General features: G+C 38.7%; 1 protein-coding gene across 2 annotated transcripts in view; it reads right to left on the reverse strand.

Annotated features, from left to right (window-relative positions):
- LOC133618775 (pre-B-cell leukemia transcription factor 1) overlaps nt 1–15,388 on the reverse strand; it is a 178,428-nt gene extending 163,040 nt beyond the window's left edge. The window contains exons 1-2 of one of the 2 annotated variants that reach the window (XM_061979471.2): nt 14,964–15,388; nt 11,117–11,190 (exon numbers count right to left, since the gene is read on the reverse strand). In XM_061979471.2, coding sequence (XP_061835455.1) covers nt 11,117–11,190; nt 14,964–15,151 — 262 coding nt within the window. In that variant the 5' untranslated portion in view covers nt 15,152–15,388. The remainder of the gene's footprint in view (nt 1–11,116; nt 11,191–14,963) is intronic. The other variant, XM_061979470.2, reaches the window with a different exon arrangement.
- Nucleotides 15,389–15,944: the final 556 nt, after the last annotated feature.

The following is a 15,944-nucleotide window of genomic DNA, read 5'->3' on the forward strand; positions in this document are numbered from 1 at the left end:
TCGCAACCGTGGCTGTTTAGCAACCAGCCAAACCCCACTTAATAAAATTATATTTTATCTTAGAGCACATCCGCATCCCTATTCACCTAGGCAACCCCAGGAAATGTATATAATTCGGCATTATTTCGGCCAGTCGGCTTATAAAATCAGAGCCGATCAGTTTACGTTTGCGCGCAGGTATAACGCGGCGCGCTCCTGTCTCATCTGCTGGTGCGCGAGCCCGGTAATTAGACCGCTGTGTCAAATCAAGGAGGACAAAAGACGCCAGCGCAGAGTGGAAAAAGGTTTAGTTCATTACAGATAACCCAGAGTTGTGCCAAAAGTATGTAAGATTTAATATTTCTCTTCGTGGGTGTGGCGCACCTCTTGCGCTGGTGAGACTAAGCACGCATGTAGCGTGCTTAGTCTGGAGGCTAAATACACACAGTGTGTTATGTAACTGTTGTTTAGTGTTGATATTCTTTGCTTAGTTTGATAAATGTTGGAGCAGTTTGCTTCATCAGGAGGGTGAAGTCGCTCAATTTAAAGTGTTGGATTTAACTGTGTTGGTGAGGGCGTAGAAAAAGGGGCATTTTTCTACCAGTAGACAACGTTTAAAATTGAGTGTTTCACTGCTAAATTAATAATATATTTATATTGAATATGGATTTTAAATATGTATCTAAATAGGTGGTTAATTGGTTAGGTATTTATGTATTTGCATATTGGGTTTTCTGTTGCATTAATCTATTGTGTTTCTGGTGTTAAATGTATTTTATATATATATATATATCCACTAGCGACGCTGAGATCATTATTCATGCGTTCGTTACGTCTCGTCTCGACTACTGTAACGTATTATTTTCGGGTCTCCCTATGTCTAGCATTAAAAAATTACAGTTGGTACAAAATGCGGCTGCTAGACTTTTGACAAGAACAAGAAAGTTTGATCATATTACGCCTATACTGGCTCACCTGCACTGGCTTCCTGTGCACTTAAGATGTGACTTTAAGGTTTTACTACTTACGTATAAAATACTACACGGTCTAGCTCCGTCCTATCTTGTCGATTGCATTGTACCATATGTCCCGGCAAGAAATCTGCGTTCAAAGAACTCCGGCTTATTAGTGATTCCCAGAGCCCAAAAAAAGTCTGCGGGCTACAGAGCGTTTTCTATTCGGGCTCCAGTACTATGGAATGCCCTCCCGGTAACAATTAGAGATGCTACCTCAGTAGAAGCATTTAAGTCCCATCTTAAAACTCATTTGTATACTCTAGCCTTTAAATAGCCCCCCTGTTAGACCAGTTGATCTGCCGTTTCTTTTCTTTTCTCCTCTGCTCCCCTTTTCCTTGAGGGGGGGGGGGGGGGGGGGGGGGGGCGCACAGGTCCGGTGGCCATGGATGAAGTGCTGGCTGTCCAGAGTCGGGACCCGGGGTGGACCGCTCGCCTTTGCATCGGCTGGGAACATCTCTGCGCTGCTGACCCGTCTCCGCTCGGGATGGTGTCCTGCTGGCCCCACTATGGACTGGACTCTTACTATTATGTTGGATCCACTATGGACTGGACTCTCACAATATTATGTCAGACCCACTCGACATCCATTGCTTTCGGTCTCCCCTAGAGGGGGGGGGTTACCCACATATGCGGTCCTCTCCAAGGTTTCTCATAGTCATTCACATCGACGTCCCACTGGGGTGAGTTTTTCCTTGCCCGTATGTGGGCTTTGTACCGAGGATGTCGTTGTGGCTTGTGCAGCCCTTTGAGACACTTGTGATTTAGGGCTATATAAATAAAGATTGATTGATTGATTGATATGTATCTTGGTGCATTTATGTTGAGACAATTTATTTAAAATCTGTTTTAACTTAAAGGGAAAAGATGTGTCCATTTTCTTGCACTTGTTTAATGGTTAAGAGTTTGATAGCCTAATTAATAGTTGTAAATTATGGGATTGATAATTGATTGATTTTTTACAGCATGTTAATCTTGTGGTGTTTTGTCCTTAAAGGTTTTTCACCTACTAAAGAAGCTAAAGGCTACTAAAGGCTACTAGAGACAGCTAATGACAGCTAAAGAAACTAAAGTCTATTAACACTGCTAAAGACTGCTAAAAAGACTAAAGAAGAAAAAAGAAGCTGTTTCTTGGTTGGAAAAACTGTTGCAAACTAAAGGAAAATAAAAGGAAAAAGTAACTACGGTCTGGTCTTTTGAGTGAAATCCAGAAGCCACATTCAGCATTGGTACATCCCTTCAAGTGTGGGATAAGCACAGCGAAAAAAGCAAAACACTTGACAGTTGTTGTATGCACACTGTGTCGAGCGGAAATGGCCAATCATAGCAGCACAACGGCTATGAAGGAACATTTGAAAAGAAAACACCGACAGCGTTCTTGCCATCACCATCAACTAGTCAATCGTCCGCGTGAGTATACGTTGTCATCATTACACAAAATCATGAATGTGTCATTTGTATCTGCGTTGTAAATTCATAAACTAAAACACTGTTTCGCTCTGAGAGGCGCGTTTGGCGTGCCTGTTCAGTGTTTACAAAGACGCGCTCCTCTTTAACGCTAACGTTAATTAGTTGTGCAAATACCTTTTACAACATTAACAGTTACATATACTATGTACAAACCAACAATTAACTTTCACTTTAATCATACTATCATTGTTGTGTTATTAAGCAAAATAAGCAATACTTTTACTTTTGTTGAAATGTTTACACTGTTACAGAATATTTCGTTTTGCACTTTTTTGTATTGGATGTTTATCTTTATTTTTGCACATTTTAAAGCAAAATAAGCAATACTTTTACTTTAGAAATGCTTATACTATTGCAGAATATTAAGATTTGCACTGGATGTTTACTTTTATATTTGCACATTAAAAAGCAAATAAGCTACTTTTAATTTTGTTAAATGTTAAAAGTTTTAAATGTTTACATTGTTACAGAATATTTTGTCATGTTGTTGTCAATGTTGACTGAGTGGCCATACTTTTCTTTTTGTATATAAAAGTCATGCCTTTTGAAAAAACTGGCCAACATTTATTTTTTCATCTTCATTTTAAATAAAAAAAATAATCGGTAAAAGGAAAAATAATCTATAGATTAATCGAAAAAAATAATCTATAGATTAACCGATTAATCGAAAAAATAATCTATAGATTAATCGATAGAAAAATAATCGTTAGCTGCAGCCTTAGTCAAATGACACATTGTTTTAAATCAGATTAATCACACTTTTGAATTTTGAATAATTGTTACTAATCACAGGTTATTTCTTCACTTGACAAATGTTAAATTAACTTTTTTTATTATTGTCAGTTAACCGATATTCAGAGACAAATGCAATTTTATTGTCATACAGGAACATTTTTCAAAACATATTTTACTTACGTCGTTTATTTGCTGAAAACCTGGAAACGGTTTTATCTAAAGTCCAGTCAGGGTGTTATTTGAAGATAAATTTGCCAGAGAGCACATCAGTCTGAGTCTCCTCACTCATCTTCGCACTGACGTATTTGACGCATTGACCTGATCACTGACTATATAAAAACCTGTGCCGACTTACAGGTAACCATTCGAGGTCACAATAATGTGATTAATTTGCGTACATACATGATTAATGTGATATCTTTTTGTGCTTAATCACAAGAGTTAACTCGTTAATTTTGACAGCCCTATAAAAAAGAAACAAATTAATTGTGTCTGAAACACAAAATGTCATAAATAATTACCAATAGAGATGCAAGTTTTAACAGGACATGCAGGAGACAATCATTTCCTGTTAATACCCTTTCTGTTATTTGTCTTTCCAAATTCAGTTTAGAGTTTGTCAATGTGTTTTCTCTATACTTACCAGCCCTCTCCCAAATACAGCTGGGCAGCGGCTATCATCTTGAGCAGGCATGGGCAATTATTTTGACTCGGCGGGCCAAATTTAGAGAAAAAAATGTGTCTGGGGGCCGGTATATCTGATTTTTAGGAACACTACAAACAATACAAAACCTCACAATAATGTCTGATTGAATGCTAAAAACGTTATGACAGACCGCCTTAAAAACGGATTGAATGAGACACCCAAAATGTACATGAAAATAAAGAATGTGGGATTTAGAATATTAACTATAAACGCTAAAACACTGAATATTGACAACATATGAACGTCACGCCCTCGATCAACATATTTTACAATCAAGCGAAACGCAACAAAAATGCAACAAACACACGGAAATATGAACGCCAAAGGTACAAAATAAACCCACCTACAATCTGATATATCTGATATATCACTAAGCTTTAGAACTTTGTTGTAGAAATCTCCTTCCACGTCTGTCCCTGACACCCGCATTTCAGGCTGGCCGCTCTGGAAACATTCTGTGGAAACGCTCCCCACCCACACTGCTTGGTGCCTCGTCTGAGCTGCTGTGACTTAGATTACCATAGTAACTAGTATATCATGCAAAAGCGCAGATTCCAACCATTGAAATACTTTGTATAGTTCAAGACTTACGGTCATTTGAAAACATCACTGCACATCATGATGGCAGCTACAGTTTCTTTGACTTAGACTTCCTTTATTGTTATTCAGGGTTGAACTTTACAGTACAGATAAGAACGAACGTTGTATTAGCTCGTTGTAGTGCAGGATAAAAGAGCAATAAGATGCAGAGTGTTTGCATTTACAAAAGAAGGTGCAGATATAAATACATTTAGTGTACAGATAAATATATTGCACTTTTGCATATGCATCCACGTTTGTGGATGTATGTTATGTTGTCTTTATAGTCCAGCGAGTTAATTTGTTTTTGGGGGGAATTGAGGGGATTATTATGAGTCTTATGGCCTGAGGGAAGAAGCTGTTACAGAGCCTGGAGGTTCTGCTACGGAGGCTGTGGCACCTCTTTCCAGAGTCCAGCAGTGAAAACAGTCCTTGGTGGGGGTGGGAGGAGTTTCGACTGATTTTCTGAGCCATCTTAAAGAGCTAAAAAAATTATTTAGGAATGTCCGGCGGGCCAGATTGAAAAGCTTAACGGGCCGCATGCGGCCCCCGGGCCTTAATTTGCCCAGGTCTGGTCTTGAGTTTCAATTAATCTGTTATCCATTAATCTTGCCTTTCTCCCTCCTGTTATTGTGTCTAGGTCATCACAACAACACACAACAAGCCTACTGGAAGACATCGCCGGGGCAATTTCTGCTGCATTTTAATAGAGACGGACATCGTGGAACTACACCCAGGTTACAACTCAGCACATTCGCTTGACTTTGCTTTGCACCCAAATTTTAAAAAACTGCTTCGTCCAGCACCGAGCGGCAAAGTGACCATATCAACTGAAAGGCGCGTTCGTGTCTAATTAGCGGCGCGGGGGCGCAGTTAGCGAGATGGACTGATTCAGCAGGTCTCCCGGCTTTGATAGGTTCAAGCAGCGTAATGCATTATCCGCCTGATCACATTAGTCGTGCAGGAGCTCCCCTTCTGACCTGCTCGGGCCTGCATGGGGGTAATGCGAGGCTGCTGACACAAAAGCGGTCCGATGAAACAGTCAAAGACAAGGAAACAAAGAGAGAGAGTATGCTTGAAATCTGACACCCACAAACACAAACTTGGAGCTGAGTTTGTCTTCCTTTAACCTGTACGCGCCAGCTTCCCCTGCTCTAATGGCTCTACACAAACAAGCCGCCGCACAGGATGTGAGGCGAGAACAGGAAAGCAAAGTCCTCAGTGCTCTCAGGAACTGTTAAAGATGATGTTTGTGTTTACAAAAAAAAAAAGACTTCAAGTGGCGACACAAGGCTCTCGCCTCCGCAGAGCTTGTTGCGGCTTGCTAAATACTCCCGACGTGACACCAGCCCCGACCCTGGCACAACTATACGGCAGACGGGGAGGGGCGGGGTCATCAGTTAAGGCCTGCTTTAGGCATGCGCTCCCGCCTTGTATGTCAGCTGCTCGCCAGTGGACACCTCGCTGCTGCAATGTCTCATATTGCTGCTGTCAACACTCATGCTGCACTTAAACAGAGGCACACACACACACACACACACACACACACACACACACACACACACACACACACACACACACACACACACACACACACACACACACACACACACACACACACACACACATTTGGAACTGTGCAACACTGCAGGCAACAAATGATCTGTGGAGAATTATCCCTGAGGTGAATGGCTAAAAAGCAACACAGACATTATATTGTGTTGCATCATTAAACGAATAAAGGAACTACAATCCCGGACAGACTGGAGACCTCCCACAGCTAAAACCAGATCTGCATCAAAACTTATTGTGTACTTTCTCTGCCCATGTGCCATCCCTCTATGACAGGGTGTCAAACTCATTTTAGATCGGGGGCCACATGGAGAAAAATGTACTCCTAAGTGGGCCGAACTGGTAAAATCACGGCACGATAACTTAAAAATGATATTTTCTTTGTTTAAAAAGAGAACGAGCACATTCTGAAATTGTACAAATCATAATGTTTTTTACACATACATGTTGCAGTTATTAGTATTCTATCTTTATTTGTCGTTATTTATATTTTCTGAAAAAATTATTTTTCATTAAATGGAAAAACAGTACCACTGTTTTTTTGGGGGTTGTGGGGGAGGGTTACGGAAAAAGCTGTCAGCTTAGTTGCCAGAATTTTTGTGTTACATTTACGTTGTTTTTTTACAACATTATATTGTTAATGTAAAAACAGTACAAGGTCTTTTATTATTCTGGCAACTTAGCTGCCACTTTTTCTACCGTAAAAACTGGCAAACTGGTATTACTGTAAATATATTCCATTTACAGTAATACACCCTTAAAAACAACAACCGTAGATTTTACAGTCAAAAACTGGCAGCTCAGTCACCAGAATTTTTACGCAAAAAACAGTAGTAGTTTTTTTCAATCAACAGTAATATGTTGTAAAGAATAACGTAAAATGTATTGTCATTTTTATTAATTTGATGGGTAGTTTGCTGTATAGTTAAGTATTTTTATTTAGACAAAAACATGTTTGGAAAGTATCAACACATACCCTAATATTTGTTGCAATATTAGATACTATTAAAGTTTAAAAGGTATGCAATTTCAAGCGTACATATATTTTTTCTGTCAAAATGAAAAAACTGTATTACATTTAGTGAGAAAACATTAACTGCTTTATTGACACATATTTCCAGGTGTTTGCAGGCCAGATAAAATGATGCCGCGGGCTAGATCTGGCCCCCGGGCCTTGAGTTTGACTCCTGTGTCCTATCTGTTTTCCATAACTTTGTTAGCCTAAATTTTGCTTTTTCAAGCATAAAAATGGCTTCATTAAGTAAAAATATCAATACTACAGTAGTATGAGCCACTAGAGTAGACCAAAACAATCAGTGTCAAGATGACTAAAGGGTGTTATTTCATGTCTACAGGGCTCTCACAATGTTGAAAAACATTCAGAAAGTTGTAAATTATGAAAATATTACAAACCCCGTTTCCATATGAGTTGGGAAATTGTGTTAGATGTAAATATAAATGGAATACAATGATTTGCAAATCCTTTTCAACCCATATTCAATTGAAAGCACTACAAAGACAAGATATTTGATGTTCAAACTCATCCATCCATCCATCCATTTTCTACCGCTTATTCCCTTTGGGGGTCGCTGGAGCCTATCTCAGCTACAATCGGGCGGAAGGCGGGGTACACCCTGGACAAGTCGCCACCTCATCGCAGGGCCAACACAGATAGACAGACAACATTCACACTCACATCCACACACTAGGGCCAATTTAGTGTTGCCAATCAACTTATCCCCAGGTGCATGTCTTTGGAGGTGGGAGGAAGCCGGAGTACCCGGAGGGAACCCACGCAGTCACGGGGAGAACATGCAAACTCCACACAGAAAGATCCCGAGCCTGGGATTGAACCCAAGACTACTCAGGACCTTCGTAAACTATTTTTTTTTTGCAAATAATAATTAACTTAGAATTTCATGGCTGCAACACGTGCCAAAGTAGTTGGGAAAAGGCATGTTCACAACTGTGTTACATCAACTTTTTTTTAACAACACTCAAACGATTGGGAACTGAGGAAACTAATTGTTGAAGCTTTGAAAGTGGAATTCTTTCCCATTCTTGTTTTATGTAGAGTTTCAGTCGTTCAACAGTCCGGGGTCTCCGCTGTCATATTTTACACTTTATAATGCGCCACACATTTTCGATGGGGGACAGTTCTGGACTGCAGGCAGGCCAGGAAAGTACCCGCACTCTTTTTCTACAAAGCCACGCTGTTGTAACACGTGCTGAATGTGACTTGGCATTGTCTTGCTGAAATAAGCAGGGGCGTCAATGAAAAAGACGGCGCTTAGATGGCAGCATATGTTGTTCCAAAACCTGAATGTACCTTTCAGCATTAATGGTGCCTTCACATATGTGTAAGTTACCCATGCTTTGGGCAACTAATGCACCCCCATACCATCACAGATGCTGGCTTTTGAACTTTGCGTCGATAACAGTCTGGATGGTTCGCTTCCCCTTTGGTCCGGATGACACAATGTCGAATATTTCCAGAAACGATTTGAAATGTGGACTCGTCAGACCACAGAACACTTTTCCACTTTGCATGAGTCCATCTTAGATGATCTCGGGCCCAGAGAAGCCGGCGGCGTTTCTGGATGTTGTTGATAAATGGCTTTCGCTTTGCATAGTAGAGCTTTAACTTGCACTTACAGATGTAGCGACCAACTGTATTTAGTGACAGTGGTTTTCTGAAGTGTTCCTGAGCCCATGTGGTGATATCCTTTAGAGATTGATGTCGGTTTTGATACAGTGCCGTCTGAGGGATCGAAGGTCACAGTCATTCAATGTTGGTTTCCGGTCATGCCGCTTACGTGGAGTGATTTCTCCAGATTCTCTGAACCTTTTGATGATATTATGGACCGTAGATGTTGAAATCCCTAAATTTCTTGCAATTGCACTTTGAGAAACGTTGTTTTTAAACTGTTTGACTATTTGCTCACGCAGTTGTGGACAAAGGGGTGTACCTCGCCCCATCCTTTCTTGTGAAAGACTGAGCATGTTTTTGGGAAGCTGTTTTTATACCCAATCATGGCACCCACCTGTTCCCAATTAGCCTGCACACCTGTGGGATGTTCCAAATAAGTGTTTGATGAGCATTCCTCAACTTTATCAGTATTTATTGCCACCTTTCCCAACTTATTTGTCACGTGTTGCTGGCATCAAATTCTAAAGTTAATGATTATTTGCAAAAAAAAAAAAAAAATATCGGTTTGAACATCAAATATGTTGTCTTTGTAGCATATTCAACTGAATATGGGTTGAAAATGATTTGCAAATCATCGTATTCCGTTTATTTTTACATCTAACACAATTTCCCAACTCATATGGAAACAGGGTTTGTAGATTTATAATAAATGATTACTACTTTGTGGAAATGTCGGAAAACAATTACACTAAGTACAGTATAGTACATAGTGCTATCACACAAAAAGTCTTGAAATCTGAAAATGTTTTGCTTCAAATATATGTATGGTAAAAAACACAAAGCATGATTTGACAGAACAATAAGGATTCATGTTTTAACCATGGGCTTATACAGTAGGACATGTTTGCATTGGCTGGGTAGCTTCCTAACTTCCTGAACCTCCCCTCTCCGGTAAATGGGATTGTAAATCATAATTGGGAAATGAGACAAAAAAAAAATTGCTTTCCCAGTTTGGAAATCCTCCATCTCTTTTGACTAAAATACGGTTATGGTACAGAACACAAAATTTCGATATGAAGAAAATGCATGTTTTGATTGACAGTTCTGTCAATGGAGACGCATGTCATGCATGCTTTTAATTCCCTCGACAACAATTTGGAAAGAAGCATGTCGGACGCTTGCATAGAAAGGATATAGACACAAAAAAAGAGCTGACAAATTACAGGCTGCTCGCATACGCTGCACTCAGCACATTTGGCTGTAAATGCTATGCTGAAGGTTTGACTCATTTTCTCTGTCGCACGCGGTGAAAGGATTTTGAAGACGAGGGTCGCCATCAACTCCTCCGAATGGGATTTTCTTGCTTCGGAGAGGCGAAGGGGGTTCATTTCCAAACTTGGTGTTGAAATGTGCAGAAAAAAGGGGAACCTCTTCTTTGTTGCCAAGAATGGTGGGAAGGGAAGAGCAAGAGAAGGGAAGGGGAGGCACGGGGAGCAGCCAGGAAAAGGTCCAAGTCACTTTGTTCTTCTTTTTGGAAAGCGAACTCCAGTTGAACCCGGGGAGACGCCAGACAGTTTACAAAGAGCCAGGCATTACTGTCTCACTTTTCCCAGCCTTGCAATTTAGAAAGAGGGCCCCAACCTATATGGATTCCTCCTCGCAAGAGCACTCTTTAACCTTTATAAATCTGTAGAAAATCCCCACGTGTCCTTCGGTTCCCTTCTCCTCTCGCCGCCAAATTCTGACTCACAGGAATAAAACGTCCATTTTGAATTAAGTGTTTATTTTCAGCTGTCTGCGCGGCGGCAAACGCAACAACAGCAGGCGTGCACAAAGACGGGGGTCTCTTAAAAAACCTCTTGACAGCTTCTTTTTTTTTTTTTTTCCGCCGGCGCGAGCTCAAAGACGAGGTCAAACTGCAGACTTTGTTTTATTTTCCAGCCTCGGAAAGCTATTTCTCAAACGAGCCGCCGCTCGGCCATATTCCTCCCGAGATTAATCACAGGCTTTCATCATGTGAGTCGCTCCGGTTTAATTTGCTGCTAAGTGAGTAATAATTCACACATTCCTTTTCATGACTTTGACCCTTGTTGCAAACATAAACAGAAAAATCCCCGCCCTCTACACCACTCCTCTCGCCGACTAGCCGCTGCACGTAAAACAGCTCACTTAGCAAACACCATCAAACTCGGGCCGAAGGGAGCTGACAGAGGGTGAGAAAGCCCAGCCCAGCCCTGAAAACACTCCTGTGCATTGTGTGCCAGCCACTCTGCTGGGGACGCACAACCGCTCACATGCATGGCGTGTGATGTTTGTCGGGGGGGGGGGGCTGAGACACGACATGTACAGTAACGTTGCATGGTGTGCATGACTTATGATTAGGACAGATCGACAGACAGCAAGCAAACTGACCTGTTTTCTCCTTTATTTCACACAAGACGTTGAAGAGTGCAGGTTTCATTCTGTGGCAGTTCAATGCGTGTTTCCTGAAAAGAGAAGAGAAGAGATGCATGTCACAAGCAACTACTACTTTAAAAAAAAAAACATAAAAGCCACTTATCTTCAGTTACGACAAGAGAAAGACGTCGAAGAAGCATAAACGTAACATTTTTATATTTAAGTCTATAAGTAAAAAATGAGGGGCTTTTTTCAGAATACAGTGAACGTAAACATTTTGTTCAAATGTACCAGATGTGTAAACTAGCTTCCATTTATATGTAATCCCCACACAGTTAGTTGCACATGCAATTTCCATATACATCTTGTTAAATAGGACTATATAATACCATTACTAGAAAATATGCATAAAAAATGTTCAGTTCAGTTTCAGTTTATTTTGAACATGCATACAATACAATGTAATGCATCACACAATTAAAGTTGTTTCATTACAGCACGTCCGAAAAGGAGTAGGAAGAAGCAGAGCTTATTTAACCCTACCCTTTTTCATTCCATAGCAATTTTATCCAATTCCCTTGTTCTCTAACAGAACAGTGAACAAATAAATAATGAATAAGTAATATACCATGGTAAGCAAACAAATATTAAATACATAAATAATCTTTGTCTCAATAAAAAAAAGAAAAAATGTGCAGCTCCTATGCGACATCTTTATATTTAATGCATAGTTTCCGAAAAAACACTACAGTTGCACAACACCTATGATACATTTTGTTCCAAATGAGTGGCATTACTACAGGAAACGATGCATAAATATGTACAAGTTTGGTAAATATTAAAAAAACTATTAGGATTTTTACCATAAAGTAAATACACAATGTAACACAACAACACTAGTCAGTTGTACAGCACCAACACCAATACATTTTTACTCCTATTATTGGAAACTATGCATGATTTAGTGCAACTTCCTTAACTAGGTAAGTATTAAAATAGAATTTGATATTTACTTCATTGTTATTTGGTCTTGTTACCATAAAGTAAAAACACAATGTAACACAACAACACTTGTCAGTTGTGCAATACAATTTGTTCTAAACGAGTACTACTATTATTGGAAACTATGCATGATTTAGTGCAATTTACTTAACTAGATAAGTATTCAAATATAATTTGATATTCAGTTCATCGTTATTTGGTCTTATTACCATAAAGTAAATGCACAATGTAATGCAACAACACTAGTCAGTTGTACAACACCTGCAATGCATTTAGTTCCAAATGAGTACTACTATTATTGGAAACTATGCATGATTATGTGCAACTTCCTTAACTAAGTAAGTATTAAAATATAATTTGATATTTAATTTATCGTTATTTGTTTTTGTTTTTTTTACCATAAAGTACATACACAATTTAACACAACAACACTAGTCAGTTGTACAACACCTACAATACATTTTGTTCTAAATGAGTACTACTATTATTGGGAACTGTGCATGACTAAGTAAGCAATAATATATAATTTGATATTTAATTTATCGTTTTTTGGGGGTTTTTTTTTTTACCATAAAGTAAATACACAATGTAACACAACAACACTTGTCAGTTGTACAACGCCTACAATGCATTTTGTTCTAAATGATTACTACTATTATTGGAAACTATGCATGATTTAGTGCTATTTCCTTAACTAGGTAAATATAATTTGATATTTAGTTCATCGTTATTTGGTCTTTTAACCATAAAGTAAACATACAATGTAACACAACAACACTAGTCAGTTGTACAACACCTACAATACATTTGTACTACTATTATTGGAAACTATGTATGATTATGTGCAATTTCCTTAACTAGGTAAGTATTAAAATATAATTTGATATTTAGTTAATCGTTATTTGGTCTTTTTACCATAAAGTAAATATACAATGTAACGCAACAACACTAGTCAGTTGTACAACACCTGCAATGCATTTTATTCTAAATGAATCCTAATATTATTGGAAACTATGCATGATTTAGTGCAATTTCCTTAACAAGGTAAGTATTCAAATACAATTTGATATTTAGTTCATCGTTATTTGGTCTTTTTACCATAAAGTAAAACAACAACACTAGTCAGTTGTACAACACCTGCAATACATTGAGTTCTAAATGAGTACTACTATTTTTGGAAACTGTGCATGATTTAGTGCAATCTCCTTAACTAGGTAAGTAATAATATATAATTTGATATTTAATTAATCGTTATTTGGTCTTATTACTATAAAGTAAATACACAATGTAAGGCAACAACACTAGTCAGTTGAACAACACCTGCAATACATTTTGTTCTAAATGAGTACTACTATTATTGAAAAACAATGTATGATTCAGTGCAACTTCCGTATCTAGGTAAGTATTAAAATAAAATGTGATATTTAGTTCATCGTTATTTGGTCTTATTACCATAAAGTAAATAGACAATGTAACACAACAACACTAGTCAGTTGTTCAACACCTGCAATACATTTTGTTCTAAATGAGTAAGTACTAATATTATTGGAAACTATGCATGATTATGTGCAATTTCCTTAACTAGGTAAGTATTCAAATATAATTTTATACTTAGTTCATCGTTATTTGGTCTGTTTACCATAAGGTCAATACGCAATGTGACATCTTTATATTTAATCCATAGTTTCCGAAAGAACTCTAGTTAGTTGCACAACACCTATGATACGTTTTGTTCCAAATGAGTGGCATTACACTACAGGAAACTATGCATGCATATGTGCAATTTGGTAAATATTAAGAAACAATTTGATCTTTTTACCATAAAGTAAATACACAATGTTCGTAACAACACTAATCAGTTTCACCACACCTACAATGCATTTTGTTCTAAATGAGTACTACTATTATTGGAAACTATGCATGATTATGTGCAATTTCCTTAACTAGGTAAGAAATGAAGAACAATTTGATGTTCAATCCATCATTATTTGGTCTTTTTATAAATAAATTCACATTTAAATCACTTCCAATGTATTTTGCATGTACATTTTGTTAAATATAAGTAGAATGCACAATATTGTCAATTTGGTAATCATTAAAAAGCAACGATGTAATATAGTTATATTTAATCTATTTAGGTAAACACACTAGGTACACTAGTCATTTGCACAACATCCACAATGCATTTTGTTCAAATTGAGGAGTAGTACTACTACTGTAAACTATGCATGAGCGTGTGCAACATCCTCAATTTGGTAAACATTAAAGAACAATTTGATATTTCATCCATTTTTGTTTACCGTACAGTTACAATGCAACACCTCCAATGCATTTTGCATGCACATTTTGTTAAATTTGTGTAATATGATGTGCAACATGTCCTATTATACACCTTCAAGAGCACTGATATGGAAAATAACTCTAAATTGCCTCCAATTATAATCTAGACAGACAATGCAAGACAACAGTGTTGTTTAACTAATCATGAGGATATGCAAAAAAAAAATTCATTTTCAATATGTTTGACATATTTAATGCATATTTACTAAGGTTGTTTTCCCATCCACAGGAAACACGACACTGTATTTAATCACAGGGGCAGTTGCTCTACATGTCAGATTGTTTGAAAGTGAAACGGAACTGGATAAAAAAATATCAAAAACATCTTCAGGGGCGGGGAAAAAAAGTTTTGATTAATTAAAGGATTAATTGCGAAATGTTGGGGCACTCGCGTGGGCGTGATTGTCTTTCTCCGAGGTCTTCAATGGCAGCGTCCGTCATGCTTGTGTTATGGTTGTGATTGTTTTGTTGTAAAAATGGAAGAATTAGAAGAAGAAAAAACACGTGTGTGCATCCTCACCTCGCCTGTGCTTCGTCCAAGCTTTGGTCGGTGATGGTCATGATTTGCTGTAAAATGTCTCCGATGTCCTGCTTCCGTCCCTCGCCGTCCGTCCCCGCCGTGCCATCCGGCAAATGCTGCGCCAGGCCGGGGTGTCCTGACATGCCCACCCCGTGAGAGTGCATCAAGCGAGGCTGCTCGTCCATCATCGATCCTTCTTTCTTTCTTCCTTTCTTTCTTCTCTCTCACCTCCAACTTTTCACTTCTTCTTTGTGTGCGCGCGTGGAATGAAAAAGGCAAGGAGGGAGCTGCTGGTGGGAAAGACAGGAAATATTCCTCGCAGAAATTCCTCCGGATTCCTCTCGCCGCGCCTCCTCTGTGAGCTTTTCTGGATTTGGGAGGAGGGAGACGGACTAAGACTGACGAAGCCAGCTCTCTCTCTCCTTCTCTCTCTCTCTCTCTCTCTCTCTCTCTCTCTCTCTCTCTCTCTCTCTCTCTCTCTCTCTCTCTCTCTCTCTCTCTCTCTCTCTCTCTCTCTCTCTCTCTCTCTCTCTCTCTCTCTCTCTCTCTCTCTCTCTCTCTCTCTCTCGCTTTAGCTGAAATCTGATCTAAATCTCTGCGTTTGGCTTCGGCCACACTACTGCAGCCCCCTGGCGATACAACATGCACATAGATGGTCCTAATAAGATCAAAAGTGTCAAAAACGCACCCTATGAATGAGTTTGGACGCAAAGTATGTTATGTTTCCCCAATTGCCTTGTGACACAGGTGCCAAACTCAAGGCCCCGGGGGCCATATGTGGCCCGTCAATTTATTTTATTTTGCTCCTCGAAAGCCCGGAAATAATATGTATGAATAAAGGACTGTGACTTTTCTTACTAAATGTATTCTTTCTTTCTATTTTGGGAGAAAAAAAATTTATGTACTCCATGTAATCTCATATTATGTTAACTTAAATATTGTCTAAATATGCAAAAATATATTATCAAACATTCAAACCAT

The sequence above is a fragment of the Nerophis lumbriciformis genome, linkage group LG19 (genome assembly GCF_033978685.3).
Source record: "Nerophis lumbriciformis linkage group LG19, RoL_Nlum_v2.1, whole genome shotgun sequence".
NCBI lineage: Eukaryota > Metazoa > Chordata > Actinopteri > Syngnathiformes > Syngnathidae > Nerophis > Nerophis lumbriciformis.